This window comes from Macaca mulatta, chromosome 16 (assembly GCF_049350105.2).
Source record: "Macaca mulatta isolate MMU2019108-1 chromosome 16, T2T-MMU8v2.0, whole genome shotgun sequence".
NCBI classification, from domain to species: Eukaryota; Metazoa; Chordata; class Mammalia; order Primates; family Cercopithecidae; genus Macaca; species Macaca mulatta.
Window position 1 is genome coordinate 18,596,256 of NC_133421.1, and position 15,549 is coordinate 18,611,804.

A 15,549-nucleotide genomic window follows, 5' to 3' on the forward strand; every position below is an offset into this window, starting at 1 on the left:
TAAAGCAACGGAAAAGTTGTAAGAATAATATAATAAACACCTTTTGCCTAGATTCACCAATTAACATTATGTTACTTAACAAGCATTGTATCATTTAATGTTCACATTAATTAATTAATGCCAATTTTGTAGATGAGGTCAGTGAGGCACCAGGCAGGTTAAGGGACTTGCCAAAGGCCACAGAGGTCCTGCCGGGTGGAGCTGGGCTTTCCCCCTTAGGCTGCCAAAGACTTTGATCTGCTTTCCCACAGCTCCCTTTGGAGGAAAAGCATTTTCTTACACTAAGTTGAAATCCACCTCCCTGGGATATTTACCAGATGATCCGTGGAAAAATACACAGCTCTGGAAGCATCTGCTACTTCTCTTCCTAAAACCTCCCCATTCCCTGAGCAACAGCTGCTGTGGCTGCCACTACCACATGCTCCAATGTCACCTCCTCTGTGAAGGCTGGGTTAGCTCACTCCCCTGTTTAAAGACTCACCATGACTCCCAGCTGCCAGTGGGATGACATGTGCACGCCTGGGCTTGGAATACAAGGCCTGGGTGATAGAGCCCTCTCCCAATCCCTCTTGCTCCTTCCCCTATCTCCACCTACAGCCACACTCGACCCTCTCACTGTCCACTTAAACCTCCCCCTCCTCCTTGAGGCCACCCGAATTTTTCTAAAGAGCGCATTTCTCCCCTCTCTGGGCTCCTGCAACCTTCTGCCTGAGCCTTTGACAGCCTTTTCCAGGTTGTCTTTTGGCCAGGAGGCTGGACAACGGAGGATGGGAGTGACAGCTTGGCCCCTTCCTAACAGAGTGATCCTACACAAATTATTCCAGGTGTCTGAACCTTCTTTTCCTCAAGCACATCATAGGGGAAAGAATGCCTAGTTCAGTACCTGGCAGAGAGTCAGCCTTCGCTCATCTCCCCTAATGGAGCTGACAGCTCTTCAAGTCCGCTGACATCTTCTCTTAGTCATCCCTTGAAACATTACCCGCTGTTACTTCTATGCTCCTCAGTCTCCTCCTGTGTAAAATGGGGATGAGAATGGAGAGGTTGTGAAACTTTAATGAGCGAGCCCTTGGAGCAGTATCCAGCTCTTCCCGACGCTAACTATGACTCCTACGAGTGGGCCTGGTACACAGTAGGTGCTAAACTAATCCTCTCCGAGCTGGGCTTGGGGAAGATGCCTCCGTTGGGTGTACAGCATGGGCGCGGGAAGGCGAGCCTGGGAGCAAGGGGGTTGCCGAGAGGCAGCCGGAGGTCGGCTCCGCCTTCCCCTACAGCCCCCTCCCGGACCCTGCAGCTGTCAGCCGGGCCGGCCTCGGCGCCAGTCCACCAAACCTGAACGTCCCATGCCGGCGCCCCCACCTTCCCGGCCTGCACAACTTACCTTGCGCTCGGCGGCCCTCGGTCCCGCCCCCAACTGCTATTGGCCCAGAGATTCCTTTGTTAGCGAGAGCGCGCCACCGCCATTGGCCAGTGGGGCTGCCGATCGCGTCGGGCGCGGCCCCGCCCCGTACGCCCCGGCGCCTCCCCGCGCCCGGCCGCCCGCCCGCCCCGCCCGTAGTGCGTGAGGCGCTCCGCTCCCATTTGCAGCGGCCGCGGGGCGCCGAGGGCAGCGGCGGCGGCGCGGACTAGCCGGGCCGGCGGGCGACCGGCGCCTGAGAGGCGGGCCGCAGCGGGAAGCAGCGGGCCCGAGGCCGCGTCCATGGGCCCGCGGCGGCCGGGCGGCGGCGGTGCGGGCGGGAGCGGGGCGTCGCGCGCGCTGTGAGGCCCGGGCGGCGCAGGAGCCTCGGCGCGTGCAGCGAGCCGCCGGCCGGGGAGGAGGCCGGGACGGGCCTGCGGCGGGGCCAGCGAGGGATGCGGCGGCGGCCAAGCTGAGCCCCGAGCCCGCCGGGAGCGCCAGGCCGGCCGGGCCTGCGCCTCCGCCGCCGCCGCCGCCGCCGCGCCGACCATGTCGGCAGCCAAGGAGAACCCGTGCAGGAAATTCCAGGCCAACATCTTCAACAAGAGCAAGTGTCAAAACTGCTTCAAGCCCCGCGAGTCGCATCTGCTCAACGACGAGGACCTGACGCAGGTGAGCGACCGGGGCCGGCCGGGACACCTCTGTTCTGGGAACCGCGGACCGGGGGCAGGGGCGCCGCCAAGGGCTGCAGGGAAAATAAAAATGGAGCAGGGAAATGCGCGAGTCCTGGGGCATGGGGACGGGGACGGGAAGTGCATTGACAGAGCTGGGACAAAGGGAAAATCCTCGAGTATGCCGAAAAATAACATCCTTTCCCGTTCCCATTGCCCGGCTGTGTGATTCATGCTTTTTGGGTGACTCAAAAGTGCCTGGTTTCGCTTAGTAGGAACAAAGCGCTTAGTGATTGCATGCCGCTTGACGGGACCCCCTTCAGAGTCCGGCTTGGGACTGGTCTTGGACTTGTCCAGCCAGAGTGGCCCGGGGGTCGGATTGTTGGGAAGGACTGTGGGCTTCCGTCTAGTGGGACGCAGCCTGCCCGGATTCTGAATCAAAGTCACTGTCAAGGACTGGAGAGAGGTGAAGGGTGTCCAAGTCTGGCGAGGAGGGTCTTGTTCTTGAACTTAGGCTGGCAGGCCGTAGTTGAGTGGGGAGCTGGGACCAGTTCCCTGGTCACTGGCCGAGGGGTGAGGAGACCTGTGGGTCCTGGGGAAAGTTGATTTCTGACTCCCAGCCTTATCTGTCAAACAGGGCTTTGAACTACTTGCGGCTCCCAAACGTGCATTAGAGTCACAGCCCAACACAGAGTTCTGGGGCCCCCGCTCTGGAGTAATTTGGGAGATGGGGAATTCGTATTGATGAAAGGCTCCAAGAGGCTTGGCTGCGGTCACCGTGGCCCTTGGGAACCCCTGCAGTGATTGCTCTTTGAACTCCTAGTGTTCCAGGATTCCGAGCCTTGTGTACACCTCCTTTGGATGTGCCTGGGTACCCTCCCCACAGCCATCATCTCTGTCCTCTTCAGAGCCTTCTCTCAGCCTCCTGAATGAAGCCAGGGGAAGTCCCTTCACATTCCAGTCCAGTGTGACCTAGTTGTAGCCACTGCTGTCGCAGAGGAACCCCTTAGACTGAAAACGAGTGAACGGGCCTGGTTGTTTTTAATGCCACTTCAGTGCACCCAGGGTTTGACTAGTTTACATGGCCGACTGGAGTAGGGTGGTGGGGCATGGGTTATGGCCTGGGGCCTTTCTCTGAGGTCAGGTTTCCAACTGCCAGGAAAAGATTCTTTTCATCTAAACCTCAAAAGCTTAACCAAACACTCAAGGCTGCAAAGTCGTAGATGGTTAAGATACCAAGAGCTTTAAGGACGGTCAGCTTGGGATGGGTTGAACTCGTTTACCTCGGAGGGTGTTCTGGAGTATAAAGGAGAACTTGATTCCTCCTTCTCATCTGGATGCTTTTTTGGGGGGAACAGTTTATTCGATGAGGAGTTGTTAGGAGACTTTGCTTCAAGTCTTGGTTGTCACTTCCAGCTGTGTGACCTTGAACAAATCCCTTTACCTCTGTATCTTAATTTCCTTATCTGTAAATTAGCAATCCTGGTCCCCAGCTTACCTCCTTCACTGAGCATTTGTGAAAAGCAAGAAACGATATTTTATGAAACTTTTTTCTTTTACAATTTAACAAACCAAAAAAACCTGTCACTTTAAGAAGTTTCTGGGCAAGGGTTGTTCTGAGAGAGGATTGTAAGTTTCCTGGTTATTCTAAGCAACTGCCAAAATTGGTAAATTTACACCTCATAGGGGCTATTTGCGAATTCTTAAGCTTGGATAAACTAGGATGGAATCTGCATGTTCGAGTCCAGTCTGCTAAGATTTTTAAAAATCTGTTGATTATTAATTGGATTCACGGGGAGAGGCAAACTTAAAATACTGTACTCTCACTGTATTCAAAGTTGAATTGTGGGTTTTGAAACAGGCCTGAGACCTTCAGGGCACAACTGGAATGGTAGTTTCTGAAATAATGAGTGGGGTTATTTGTGCTGGGAGAGATTAGCCCAGCCTTCTACCTCCTGGGATCTTTCAGGAAGAAACTGCTCTTGAAAAGAGAGGAGGGAGACTCAGGGCTGTTGCCAACAGACTTCTCTGCTGCTCTCTGCATCCGGCCCTCCCCCAGCCTCTCACTCTCATCCTTATGGCTCCATTAGAAAACCTCAACCAATCGTTTCCCATCAGTCTCCCCCAAGCCCCTGCTTCCTGCTGCCCCTCCCAGCCTCGAGCTTATTTTAGACCGTCAAAGCTGGAAGATACATCAGCCACCATCGAGGGCACCTCCTCTTTAAGAGGAGAAGATACTGGGCCCAGAGAGGTGGTGGGTAGCCTTGGCCGGCTTTTGCTTTTGAGATGTCATCTTCGCAGGAGCAGACATTTGTCTGAGCCTTTTGGTTTGAGGTTTATTTCCTCAGCTGTAGGTTTTGTTTGTTTGTTTTTCCCCTAGAGAGGCACAGAAACCTCTTGCAGGGACTGTATTATGGCATCAGACCTGGAAGGGACTTGGAGATCAACTAATGTAACCACTTCCTCTTACCGGTGAGAAGATTGAAACCCAGAGAAGGGAAGCTACTTGCCCAGTTCAGGGATGGAGCCAGGATTCTGAAGCCAATGTTAGTTTCCCTACTCCTGTTCAGGGTCTACATCTACAGTGGCCACGCCATGAGCACGTGATGAGGACAATAATGTCAGGGATGGTTATGTTGCAGGAGGTGCCTTGAGAATGCTGGCTTGGAGCAGAGGAGTTCTTTGCCTTTTTCTCCTCACGGGAATTCGGAGTAGTCTGGGATAAGTGATAAGTGACCATCCTTTATTACTTGTTCCAGGCCCCTGTTCACAGAGTGTCATTTATCCTCCAGTTCTCCTGTGCATTTCTCAGCGAAATATGGACTCAGATATACAGTTAAACCTTTTTATCCTGAACTGTGTGCATGTATTTGCTCTGCGACATGCTTTTTGTTTTCTGCTTAACAGCATGTCTTAGCGTTCTTTTCATGGTGTTGCATATAAAGATGTCAGAACCATTTTGCATTTTGGGCCTTTAGGAGTGTACTATAATTTAACCTGTTTCCTTATTGATGGACATCAAGGTTGCTTACGGGTTTTGCTGTTATATACAGTGAATGTTTCGGCAAACAGCCTTATAAATACTTTTGGGTGTGTGTGCGTGCACGCATGAATGCAAGTATTTCTCTGGGGGCAGATACCTATAAATAGAATGGCTGGGTTGACATCAAGCGCATTAATTTTTTTTCAGATACCACGAAGTTGCCTTCCAAAAAAGGCTGTGTCATAACGTTTCCAGGACTGGATATTATCAAATGATTTAATTCTCTAATAATTTTCCTGATTACTGGCGAGGTTGAGCCTTTTTTAATACTATTTACTGAGTATTTTTGTTTCTTTTGTGGATTGCCTGTTCGTATTGCTTGCCCAGTTTTCTGTCAGGTTAGTTTTTCCCCCAGTTGATTTGTAGGGGCTTTCTATAAGTGCTTTAGGTCAGAGGTCTGCAAACTTTTTTGGTAAAAGGCCAAATAGCAAATATAATTTAGTCTCTGTGGAGTATATGGTCTCTGTGACAACTGTGCAGACTTTGCCGTCTCATCACAAAGGCAGCTGTAGACAACACATTGACGAATGAGTTTGTTATGAGTTATGAGTTCGAATGAGTTACTGTGTTCCAGTAAAACTTTATTTACCGGCAGGGTGCAGTGGCTCACGCCTGTAATCCCAGCACTTAGGGAGGCTGAGGTGGGCGGATGACCTGAGGTCAGGAGTTCAAGAGCAGCCTAGCCAACATGGTAAAACCCTGTCTCTACTAAAAGTACAAAAATTAGCTGGGTGTGACAGTGGCACATGCCTGTAATCCCAGCTACTCCTTGGGAGGCTGAGGCATGAGAATTGCTTGAACCCAGAAGGCAGAGGTTGCAGTGAGCTGAGATTGCGCCAGTGCACTACAGCCTGGGCAACAAAGTGAGACTCCTTCTCAAAAAAGTAATAATAATAAAAAATTTTAAAAACTTTATTTACAAAAACAGGCAGCTGGCGTGATGTGTGGCCTGCGAGCCATGGTTTGCTGACCCTGCACTAGATACTAGTCCGATGCTTGCCATGTATTGCAGGTATTTTTTCCCAGAATGTCACTTGTCTTTTATGTGTGGTCGTTTTTCTTTTTCATAATATGAATGCAGTTGTCTTTTTTTAATTTTATTTATTTTTTTATTATAGTTTGTAGTTTTAATGTCATGTTTAAGGCCTACTTTCCAAGATTCGTAAAATAATTTCTCATATTCTTTTATAGCTATTTTTATGCTTAGCTTTTTAATCTATCAGACTTGTTTTTTAGGAAAATAATTCTGGCTAAAGGCAGAAGATCTACTGGAGGCTATTAAAGTAGGTAAATTACAATCAATGCCTTCTCTCCAGATCAGTGCTGATGAGGATGGAAGAAATCAGACTCTAGGGACAGGATGTTGTTGGTTGATCAGAGGTGGGTGTTGAGGAACCTGGGGTACCTTTATAGGTACTTAGAAGTACCTTTAACAGAGATTGAGAAGAACAGATTTGGAGTAAATGGGGGGATGGGGAGGGGTAAAAAATAATGTGGTAAGTTTGACCAGAGGGAGGCTGGGTTGGAATTCTTAAGTCTTGGATGTGGAGGTGGTTGCTGAAATCATGGGAGTGAGTGTGAGCACTCAGGAGGCTGCATAGAGTGAAAGGAGAGAAACCAACCTAGGGAGCCCCCATGTAGTGGGCAGGCAGAAGGGGAGCAGGTGCAGAGGCCAGGAGGTGAATCAGAGGGGTGGGTGTTAGTGGGAGAAGCAGGTCTGGAACCCAGGGTGCTCAGCTTCTACATCCATGTGGGCTCCCAGCAGGTGTTGATCTGGGGGTGACGTCTCATTCTCCTGCTGACTGTGTAACTTCAGGCATTGCCTCTGTGGAAGGAGCCTGCAAGCTTCTTTCTAGTTCTTTGTCTAGCCCTGTTTTTTTGTGGGACCTTGGCTGGGTCATTTCATTGCTCAGGCCTCTGTTTTCCCACCTGGGAATGAGCTTGTTTTTGATCTCTCCCAGAGTTCTTAGTCTTCCTGGTATGATTCTGCCTTCGCTGTGCCCATACCCCACACTGCCAAGGCTGCGGGGGCCTCGGGTGGGAATTTCAGACATAGAGGGTGTGGGCCAGGATGAGGTCTTAGGGAAGCATTTCATCAGGTTCCCTTTGTTCCTGTAAACATTCATAGAAGTTCTAAGGCATAGGACTTACTGATTTGACTTAATGTGTATCTCAGAAACAATGGGGAGATTTCGCATCCCCCCTTGTAGAAGATCTGTAACAGGAGTCGGTGTGTTGCTTGGCAGGGAGTGTGTCAGAAATCTCAGACACACAAAGTCCCATTTCAAACGGCCAAGCACCATGAGAAATGCTCAGCGTTGTCATCAGTGAAACCCAAATGGAAACCACAGTGAGATATCACTTTATACCTGTCAGGATGGCTAGAATTTAAAAAAAAGAAAAAAAAGGATATAACATGTTGGCGAGGACGTGAAGAAGTTATAACCTTTACGCGTTGCTGGTGGGAGTGAAATGGTGTAGCTGCTGTGGAAACAGTTTGGGGGTTTCTCAAAAAGTTCAGCATAGAACCTACCACATGAGCCAACATTCCCACTCCTAGGTATGTGCCCAGGAGAATTGAGGACAGGTGTGTTCATAACAGCACTACTCACGATAGCCAAAAGGTGGCAACAATCCAAGAGTCCATTCACTAATAAGTAGATAAGCAAATCATAGTGTATCCATACCATGGAATATCATTCAGTTCTAAGAAGGAGCGAAGTACTGAGACGTGTTACAGCATGGACGAACCTAGAAAACATTGTGCTAAGAAGCAGACATGAAAGGTCATGTGTCACATACTGTATGATTCCATTTGTGTAAAATGTCCAAAACAAGTAAATCTGTAGCAACAGAAAGCAGATTGGTTGTTGCCAGAGCCTGAGGGTTGGGTGGGCGATGTGGAATGACTTCTGATGAGATTGGGGTTCTATTTTGGGGTGATGAAATGTTTTGGAATTAGATAAAAGTGCTGGTTGCACAACATTGTGAAATGTATTAAATGCCACTGAATTGTTCACTTCCAAGTGCTCCTTGACTTATGATGGGACTTATGGTGGGGATACATCCAGGTAAACCCATCAGACCTATCACAGAGTCAAAATTGTAAGTCAGGGACTATCTGTACAAGAATCGCTCTCACACACACACACCTGTCTTCTGCTCCTTGTGTCACCTGTAGTGAATATCTGATTGTTTCTAGAGTCTAGACCAGGGCTTGGCAATTTTTTTTTTTTTTTTTTTTAAGACGGAGTCTCTCTCTGTCGCCTGGGCTGGAGTGCAGTGGCCAGATCTCAGCTTACTGCAAGCTCTGCCTCCCGGGTTTACGCAATTTTCCTGCCTCAGCCTCCCGAGTAGCTGGGACTACAGGCGCCTGCCACCTCGCCTGGCTAGTTTTTTTGTGTTTTTTAGTAGAGACGTGGTTTCACCGTGTTAGCCAGGATGGTCTCAATCTCCTGACCTCGATATCCGCCCGTCTCGGCCTCCCAAAGTGCTGGGATTACAGGCTTGAGCCACTGCGCCCGGCCAGCAATTTTTTTTTTTTAAAGGACTCTTCTTTTATCCTGGGGAACTCCTTCTCCAAGCCACTCTTTGCCACCTGAATGACACAGTTGGACCAGGTCAGTGGTTTTCAAGCTTTCATCAAATCCCAGAGCCTTATACTCAAAGGAATCTTGTATATTTTAGGTTTAGCAGGCCAGTAGGCAAAAATCGAGGAGGTTGTGTAGGATATAGCCATTTAAAAACGTAGAAGCCAGTCTTGGTTTTGGGGTCTTAGAAAAGCAGGTGATGGGCCGATTTGGCACAGGGGCACAGTGTGCCACCCCTCAGTTAGACCAGCCCTGTCATTTAGAGCTCTAATGGAAGCCACATAGGAAATTTTAAATTTTCTAGCGGCAGGCACCCGCTAGAAAAGAGGGGCCAGGTGCAGTGGCTCATGCCTGTAATCTCAGCACTTTGGGAGGCCGGGATGGGTGGATCATGAGGTCAGGAAATCAAGACCATCCTGGCTAACACAGTGAAATCCCGTCTCTACTAAAAAAAAAATACAAAAATATTAGCCGGGCGTGGTGTCGGGCATCTGTAGTCGCAGCTACTCGGGAGGCTTAGGCAGGAGAATGGTGTGAACCTGGGAGGTGGAGCTTGCAGTGAGCCAAGATCCTGCCACTGCACTCCAGCCTGGGTGACAGAGTGAGACTCCGTCTCAAAAAAAAAAAAAAAAGTAAGAGGTGAAATTAATTTTAATTGTATTTTATTTAACCAGACATATCCAAAATACTGTCATTTCACCATGTAAAAAAGTTATGATGTGCGCATTTTACCTTACAGCACATTTCAGCTCAGACCAGCCACTTTCCCACTGCTTAGTAACCCAGTGGTGTGGCTGCTGCCTACAGTCCTGGCGGCAGCCCTGGGGTGCCACAGCTGGTGGTGAGTTTCCTCCTCCCTCCCTTGGGCCCTGGGTTGGAAGGTTTCTGGAGTGCTGCTTCTCTGGGACTTCTTACTCCTTTTTGTGTCCCCACTCCTCCTTGGCCCTTGGTGTCTGTTGCCAACTTTTGAAGTTTCTTTCTTTGACTGTCATGTCTTTGATGGCATCTTTTGGTGTGTTAGAAGTTCTGTTCTGGGCTGTGATCCCCACTCCCTGCCCACAGGCAGAGTTTATGGGGAGAAGGGAGGAGGGTCCTGGCCAGGGCCTCACGTCTGTCCTGTGGGGGAGCAGGTGAGGACCTTGGGGGGCAGGCTGCCGTATCCCCCTCTAGACTGGACATGCAATGTTCCAGTATTATGTAGTTGCACCCTAGCTTTTTTCCCTGGGTTCTAGCCTGTTACCTGACCTTTTCCTCTGAGTTCTGTTTCCCTTGCCATGCAGAAGGACTATAGTCCAAGGCCTGTGTTCTCTTCCTGACACAAATGTGCAGGGTGACCCTGGAAGGTGACTTATGTCTCCCACCTGTAAAGCGGGTGCCTGCCTTCTCTTTGCAGGGGAGGAGTAGTGTGCTGATGGAATGGAGGAGTTCCTGAACCCGCCATGTGGTGAGGGATGTTCCAGGAAGCACGTTGGCTGCCGCCTCTGGGGGAAGTAGCCTTTCTTTGGGCAATCTCATGCTCTTTAGCAGCAATAAAGAAATTCAACTCGGAATGTTTAAATTGTTCCAAGCTGCCACTTAGTCTTGAAAGTGGGAGAGAGCGTGGCAGCGAGGCGCAGGGAAAGACATGCTACTACTGGACATGGATGATCATTGGGTGCTAATTTGGAAGCATCTGACCTAAGAAAAGGGGCTCTTCTTTTATCCTGGGAAACTCATTCCCCCAGCCACTCTTTCCCAGCTGAATGACACAGTTGGACGAGGTGGATGGTTTTCAAGCTTTCACCAAAAGCAGCGTGGCTCTGGGCAATGCAGCCAAAGCCTGGAGCTTGGCCTCCCATCCTGGGGGGGCAGGTGGGCGGGGAGGGGGAGGGCCTCTGGTCATCTCTGGGGCCACTTGGGGCAGGTTCAAAAACTCTGCCCTAGATTTTGTGCTTTTTCCTTTTTCCAGTTTTAGCAATTGAGGCAGTCTCATAGCTGCTCTGGATTGAAAACCCCATGCCCTACCCACCACTCTCGAGGCATTGTCACTTCCATTGGGGGCAGGAGAACCTGGGGGGTTGATTCACTGACATTTTGTCTCTGGAAGCTGGAACTGGAATCTTCCAAACCACTCACTGGTTTTCTCAGTCAGGGTCATCCTAGTTCACATGAAACCACAGCCTGGTTTTTGCCTGGAGCCTGTAACCCATCTGGCTGCTTCCCCTTGGGCGCAGCTTGGCGGTTGCATGCTGTGCCAGAGGTGGCCCTGGTGTCAGAGCTGCCTTGCAGCAAGACTCTGAGTGGATGGGCTTGCTGGATCCTTTGAATCTCTACCTACTATATCGTATCATAGCCCGTGATTTCACACATACCTCAGCAGGCAAGCGTTGCCAGCAGGGCTGGTGGCAGCAAGGCCTCCCTCGGAGGAGGGGATGCTGAGTTTTCAGAGAGCTCGAGTGACCTGCTCAAGGTCACTGAGCTGCTCAGTGATGGGGCCGTGATACAGAGCTCAGTTCCATGAGGCTCCCATGCCAGAGTCCACCCTGGCTCCAGACTCATCCTCCCTGTCCTTGGGAAGGCCACTTTGCTTTGTAAACTCCTTAGTGTTTTTGTTTGGCTCGGGGCAGATGGGTGGTAGGGAGATTGGTATATTGCAATGCTGCAGAGTAAATCACAGCTGTTTCCTGGACTTCTCTAATTCCTACCCCTGGAAAGAGGGACCTGCTGGGGCTGTCTGTACCTGTCCTCCCCGCCTTTGCCCCACATTATGCAGGTGAGGAATTGTCTTCAGTTAGCAGATGGAGCCTCCAAGACCTGGAGAGGTTCAGCAGAAGAGGTTCAGCCACCTGCCTAGGTCACAGGAAGGCCAGCATGGTTTTTTCCAAAGTCCTGTTTGGCCACCTTGTCTCTGATAAGTGTTAACCTTTGCTATCAGGAACAGGGCCTTGCCCCAACTTGGACTCCTTAGTTATTGAGTGTGTGGTGGGGTGTGTGTGTGAATGGCGCAGGCTGTTGTGCAGGGCATCGCCTAGGTCTTCTCCTCTCCTCCGCCTCGGGGTGCCCCACTTCCCCAACATGGGCTACTGGCCTAGGCAGCAACCACACCTTTGGCAAAGCTCTGAACAGGAAGCACAATTTTTTCCCCTGAAAGAGGAATTCAGAATCAGGAAATAGCTTTGTCCTTGATCTCTGTAGTTTCTGAGGCACTGGTTTTAACAGACCCATAAGCAACCATGGTGCACTTTCCACACAAGATTTCTGACCTCCTCATGGTCCTGCCCATAAAGGGGCCAAGGGAAGGGGGAGCAGCTGCAGGGAGCCCCAGCTGAGCCAGAGAAAGGGGCCATGTCTCCTGGGTCTCCTGATGCCATACCCAGAGCCTCACTATCAGGACTGGGTGAGCCACTTGGGGCTCAGGAGCCTCAGGGCCCCAGGAGGGGTGGTTCAGGGCATTTGTATGGCTTCTGCTTGGGGACCTGCTCTGACCTAGAAATCTGACACAGTCCCACTTTTCATTTCAGTGTGCCCAGGCAAGGGAATTGGAATGGTGGCGAGCCTAGATTTGAGTTTCCATTCTAGCTCCATTTTCCATGCTGATGGAGCAAGTTACTTAGAACTGAGGCATCTGTACCCCTCATCTGAAAACTGGGGGATTATAATAATAGTGCCCATGGCTTTGAGTCGTCATAAGGATGCTGGAAGATGCTTGCAAAGTCCTCAGCAACCGCAGGATCTGTGGCAAGGGCAGAGTTTGGAAATACTGGGTTATATGGTGGGTGCTTAGTAAATGGGGTCCGTTTTATCAGCAATAAACCATGCAGTATGGAGCCTTGTGTGGGACACGGATCTTGCCCTTGGGAAGCTCTCACTTAGCATGCTGGCCCTTCCGCTCTTGAATGTCCACCATGGGCCAGGCCATGGACGAGATGGGACAGGGGCAGTGCAGGGAGCGCCAGGTCCCCATCCCTCTTAGGTTCCTGCTGAGAAAACAGCCCAGGAAGGGGACCTTCCACTGTGATTTTGTGGGCGAGCGAGCCCTCAAACCTGTTTCTGTGTGTCCCATGCCCATTAAACGGAAACTCAGGCCCATGCCCATTAAACAGACACTCAGGCTGTCTCCTCTCCCACTGAGCTGCTCTGCACCACCCTAGCAGCTTCCTCATGTCAGCCCCTTGAAGACTGGAAGGAAGTAGTCAGTTTGCCTTCTGTGTGTTTGATTTTTCAGAATGAATAAGTACAGTAAGTCCTCACCATTGTTGGTAGGCTTTTGGAAACTGCTACTGTAAGCAGAACAACACACAACCAAACCAATTTTATCATAAGCTAATTGATATAAACAAGATTTAAGTTTCTATGGCATATTTCAGGTTACAAAAAAATAACCAAACTTCTAAATAAAGATCCAAAATATTTCTAATATTAAACATGGAAATATATGTGAGCTATTACATACATTTCAGGAAGATGAATAAAAATAAGATCATTATCCAAGTTTTGGTGAATCAGTGAGTGACGACAGTCATGGTGGTGGTTAAATCAAGGAATAAATGTCTGCAAAGTGAAAGTTGTAAGGCACACCTCCTACCACCAGGAAGTTCAAAAACAAGAACAAAAGTGGCGGGCTCGCTGAGTGCTTCTTACTGCATAGTTTATTGTCATGTATTTGTGTGATCATCGTAGACTTGATGACTTTTTAGTTGGCAGTTACCTATATTCATTCATTCATTTTCCAGTTCGCTTATTCCAGTTCAATGTCATCGGTGGCTGGAGCCTCTCCCAGGGCATAAAGCCTGGACAGGATGCTGTTCCATCACAGGACACACTGGTACCCACACCTGCTCGGACTGGGACCACTTAGATGTCCAGTTTACTGAATGTGCACATCTCTGAGATGTGAAAGAAAGCAGAGTACACAGAGAAAACCTACAGAGTTGTGAGAGCACACAAACTCCACACAGACAGTGGGTGCAGGAATTCTTTTTTTTTTTTCTTAACATTGTTATAACAAATCAATGTTGAATGAAATGACATTATTTGAGGACCTGCTGTGTAAGGACTGAACTGATTTTAAGAATTTTTAGGTCAGGTACTGCGGCTCACACCTGTTATCCCAAAACTTTGAGAGGCCAAGGTGGGCAGATTGCTTGAGCCCAGGAGTTCGAGATCAGCCTGGGCAAGACAGGAAACCCTGTCTCTACAAAAAAGTAAAAAACATAGCCAAGCATGGTGGCACATGCCTGTGGTCCCAGCTACTTGGGAGGCTGAGGTAGAAGGATCGCCTGAGGCAGGAGGTGGAGGTTGCAGTAAGCTGAGATCACGCCACTGCACTCCAACCCGGGTGACAGAACGAGACCCTGTATCAAAAAAAAACAAAAATTTTTTTAGAGGGTAGGAAGTGAAGGGGCCAGGCGTCATCAGCTTAGGATTTAACATTAGAGGCCACTTCTGTGCCCCTATCAAGCCCAGAGAAGTCATGCAGGTCCCATGAAGGGCAGAGCAGATCCTAATTTTAGGAATTTCTTTGAAGGGAATATAAGTTGCCATGGGCAGTGTGGGAGAAGATTAAGAGAAGCCATGCACATCCCACTCATATCCGTGGAGCAACTGCCTTGCAGTTGTCTGGGAAGGAAAATCCTTGTGCTGGGCCTGGTTGAAATGCCCAAGGAAGGTAGAGAGGAGCCCAGAGCTGGGGAGCCGGGTCTAGTCCCAAATCACTGGGTGGCTGGGAGATCTGGCCAGGATGTTTCATGGCCTCCTGGTCACCAGTGTTGAGTGGGTCCCCTCAGTTGGCAGGCAGGTCCTTCCAGCCTCTCTGTCCACCCCACCCCCAGCCTTTCCAAGTCATTCACCCTTGCAGGAAAGGGAGCCTCTGCTGAGGGGACCCTTCTGTGAGATCTAAACAAGAGGAGTCTCTTCTTTTGAACCTGAGAACGAGCTCTTCTAACAGACAGATGTCACCTCGGCAGACAGCCCACTACTTCTCAATTCCACATCTCCCTTCCCACCTGGAAACCCCGTGAGCCTGGGAGCTTAGGAGTCCTCTTCCTGGGGGCCCAGCCAGCTAGCACCCGGCCTTCTATGGTGTGGAGGTTTTCCTATACGGAAATTGCTAAAGGGTGGCCTGCCCTGGCATTGTGTTGTTGCGCTGTTGGTGGTATTCATAGCTGACAGGAATTGCCCTGTGCCAGGCCACTATTAGCTCATTTATGTTTCCAGCAGCGTCAGAAGGCGGAGATAAGAGAAGGGTAAAGAGAAGTAGTATAATATGCCTAGAGCAGCTCCTCTGTTGGCAAAGCCAGGAGGAAACCCAGCTGTGGGACTCCAGGCCTTCCCGGTCTCCACATGACCCGAGAGGACTGAGCTCGGCCTTGAGACCATCACTCTCTGGCTGTGTGTGGCCCCCTTGACCCCTAGTGTCCAGGAGCGGGGCTGACCACCTTGGTACGTGCAGGGAAAGGTGGGGCTGACCTCGTTTAGCTTTCCTGTCTCGTATTTGCTCCTCCTTCCACCATGCTTCTGTCCTACCTGTTTCTGAATGGGAAGGACGGCTTTTTGAGGAACAGGGTGTGACTCTTCCCCGCAAAGATGTTGCCCCAGAAATTTGTCCCCACGCATTCTCCAGCTCTCTTCCCTTTGCCATGAATGGCGTCATGTTCCAAAAATCCTGTGGCCATGAGCTGTTTGTCAAGACCGAACAGGGAAGAGGCTTTTAAAATGTCACTTTCCCCCTCCAGCTGGAGTACAGTGGGGAGCTGGGGCTGGGCTTTCAGGACATGCGTGTGGGCAGAGGGGGCCCAGGAGCCCAGTGGGAGTCAAGGGAGAGTTTATAGCCGGCCAGCAGCTGTGGGCCCTGCTGTCCCCGTGCTATGATGG

At 50.2% G+C, this 15,549-nt stretch overlaps 1 protein-coding gene across 10 annotated transcripts in view; it reads left to right on the forward strand.

Moving 5' to 3' along the window:
* Nucleotides 1-1,553: 1,553 nt before the first annotated feature.
* MPRIP (myosin phosphatase Rho interacting protein) overlaps nt 1,554-15,549 on the forward strand; it is a 143,721-nt gene continuing 129,725 nt past the window's right edge. For 6 of the 10 annotated variants that reach the window (XM_077970465.1, XM_077970464.1, XM_077970467.1 and 3 more), the window contains exon 1: nt 1,955-2,065. Coding sequence is in view for 4 of the 10 variants with exons in the window: in XM_028836061.2 (XP_028691894.2) it covers nt 1,943-2,065 (123 nt within the window). In the remaining 6 variants the exon portion in view is untranslated. Of the gene's footprint in view, nt 2,066-15,549 lie in introns of all 10 variants that reach the window. The other 4 variants (XM_028836061.2, XM_077970470.1, XM_015118730.3 and 1 more) reach the window with 1 other exon arrangement.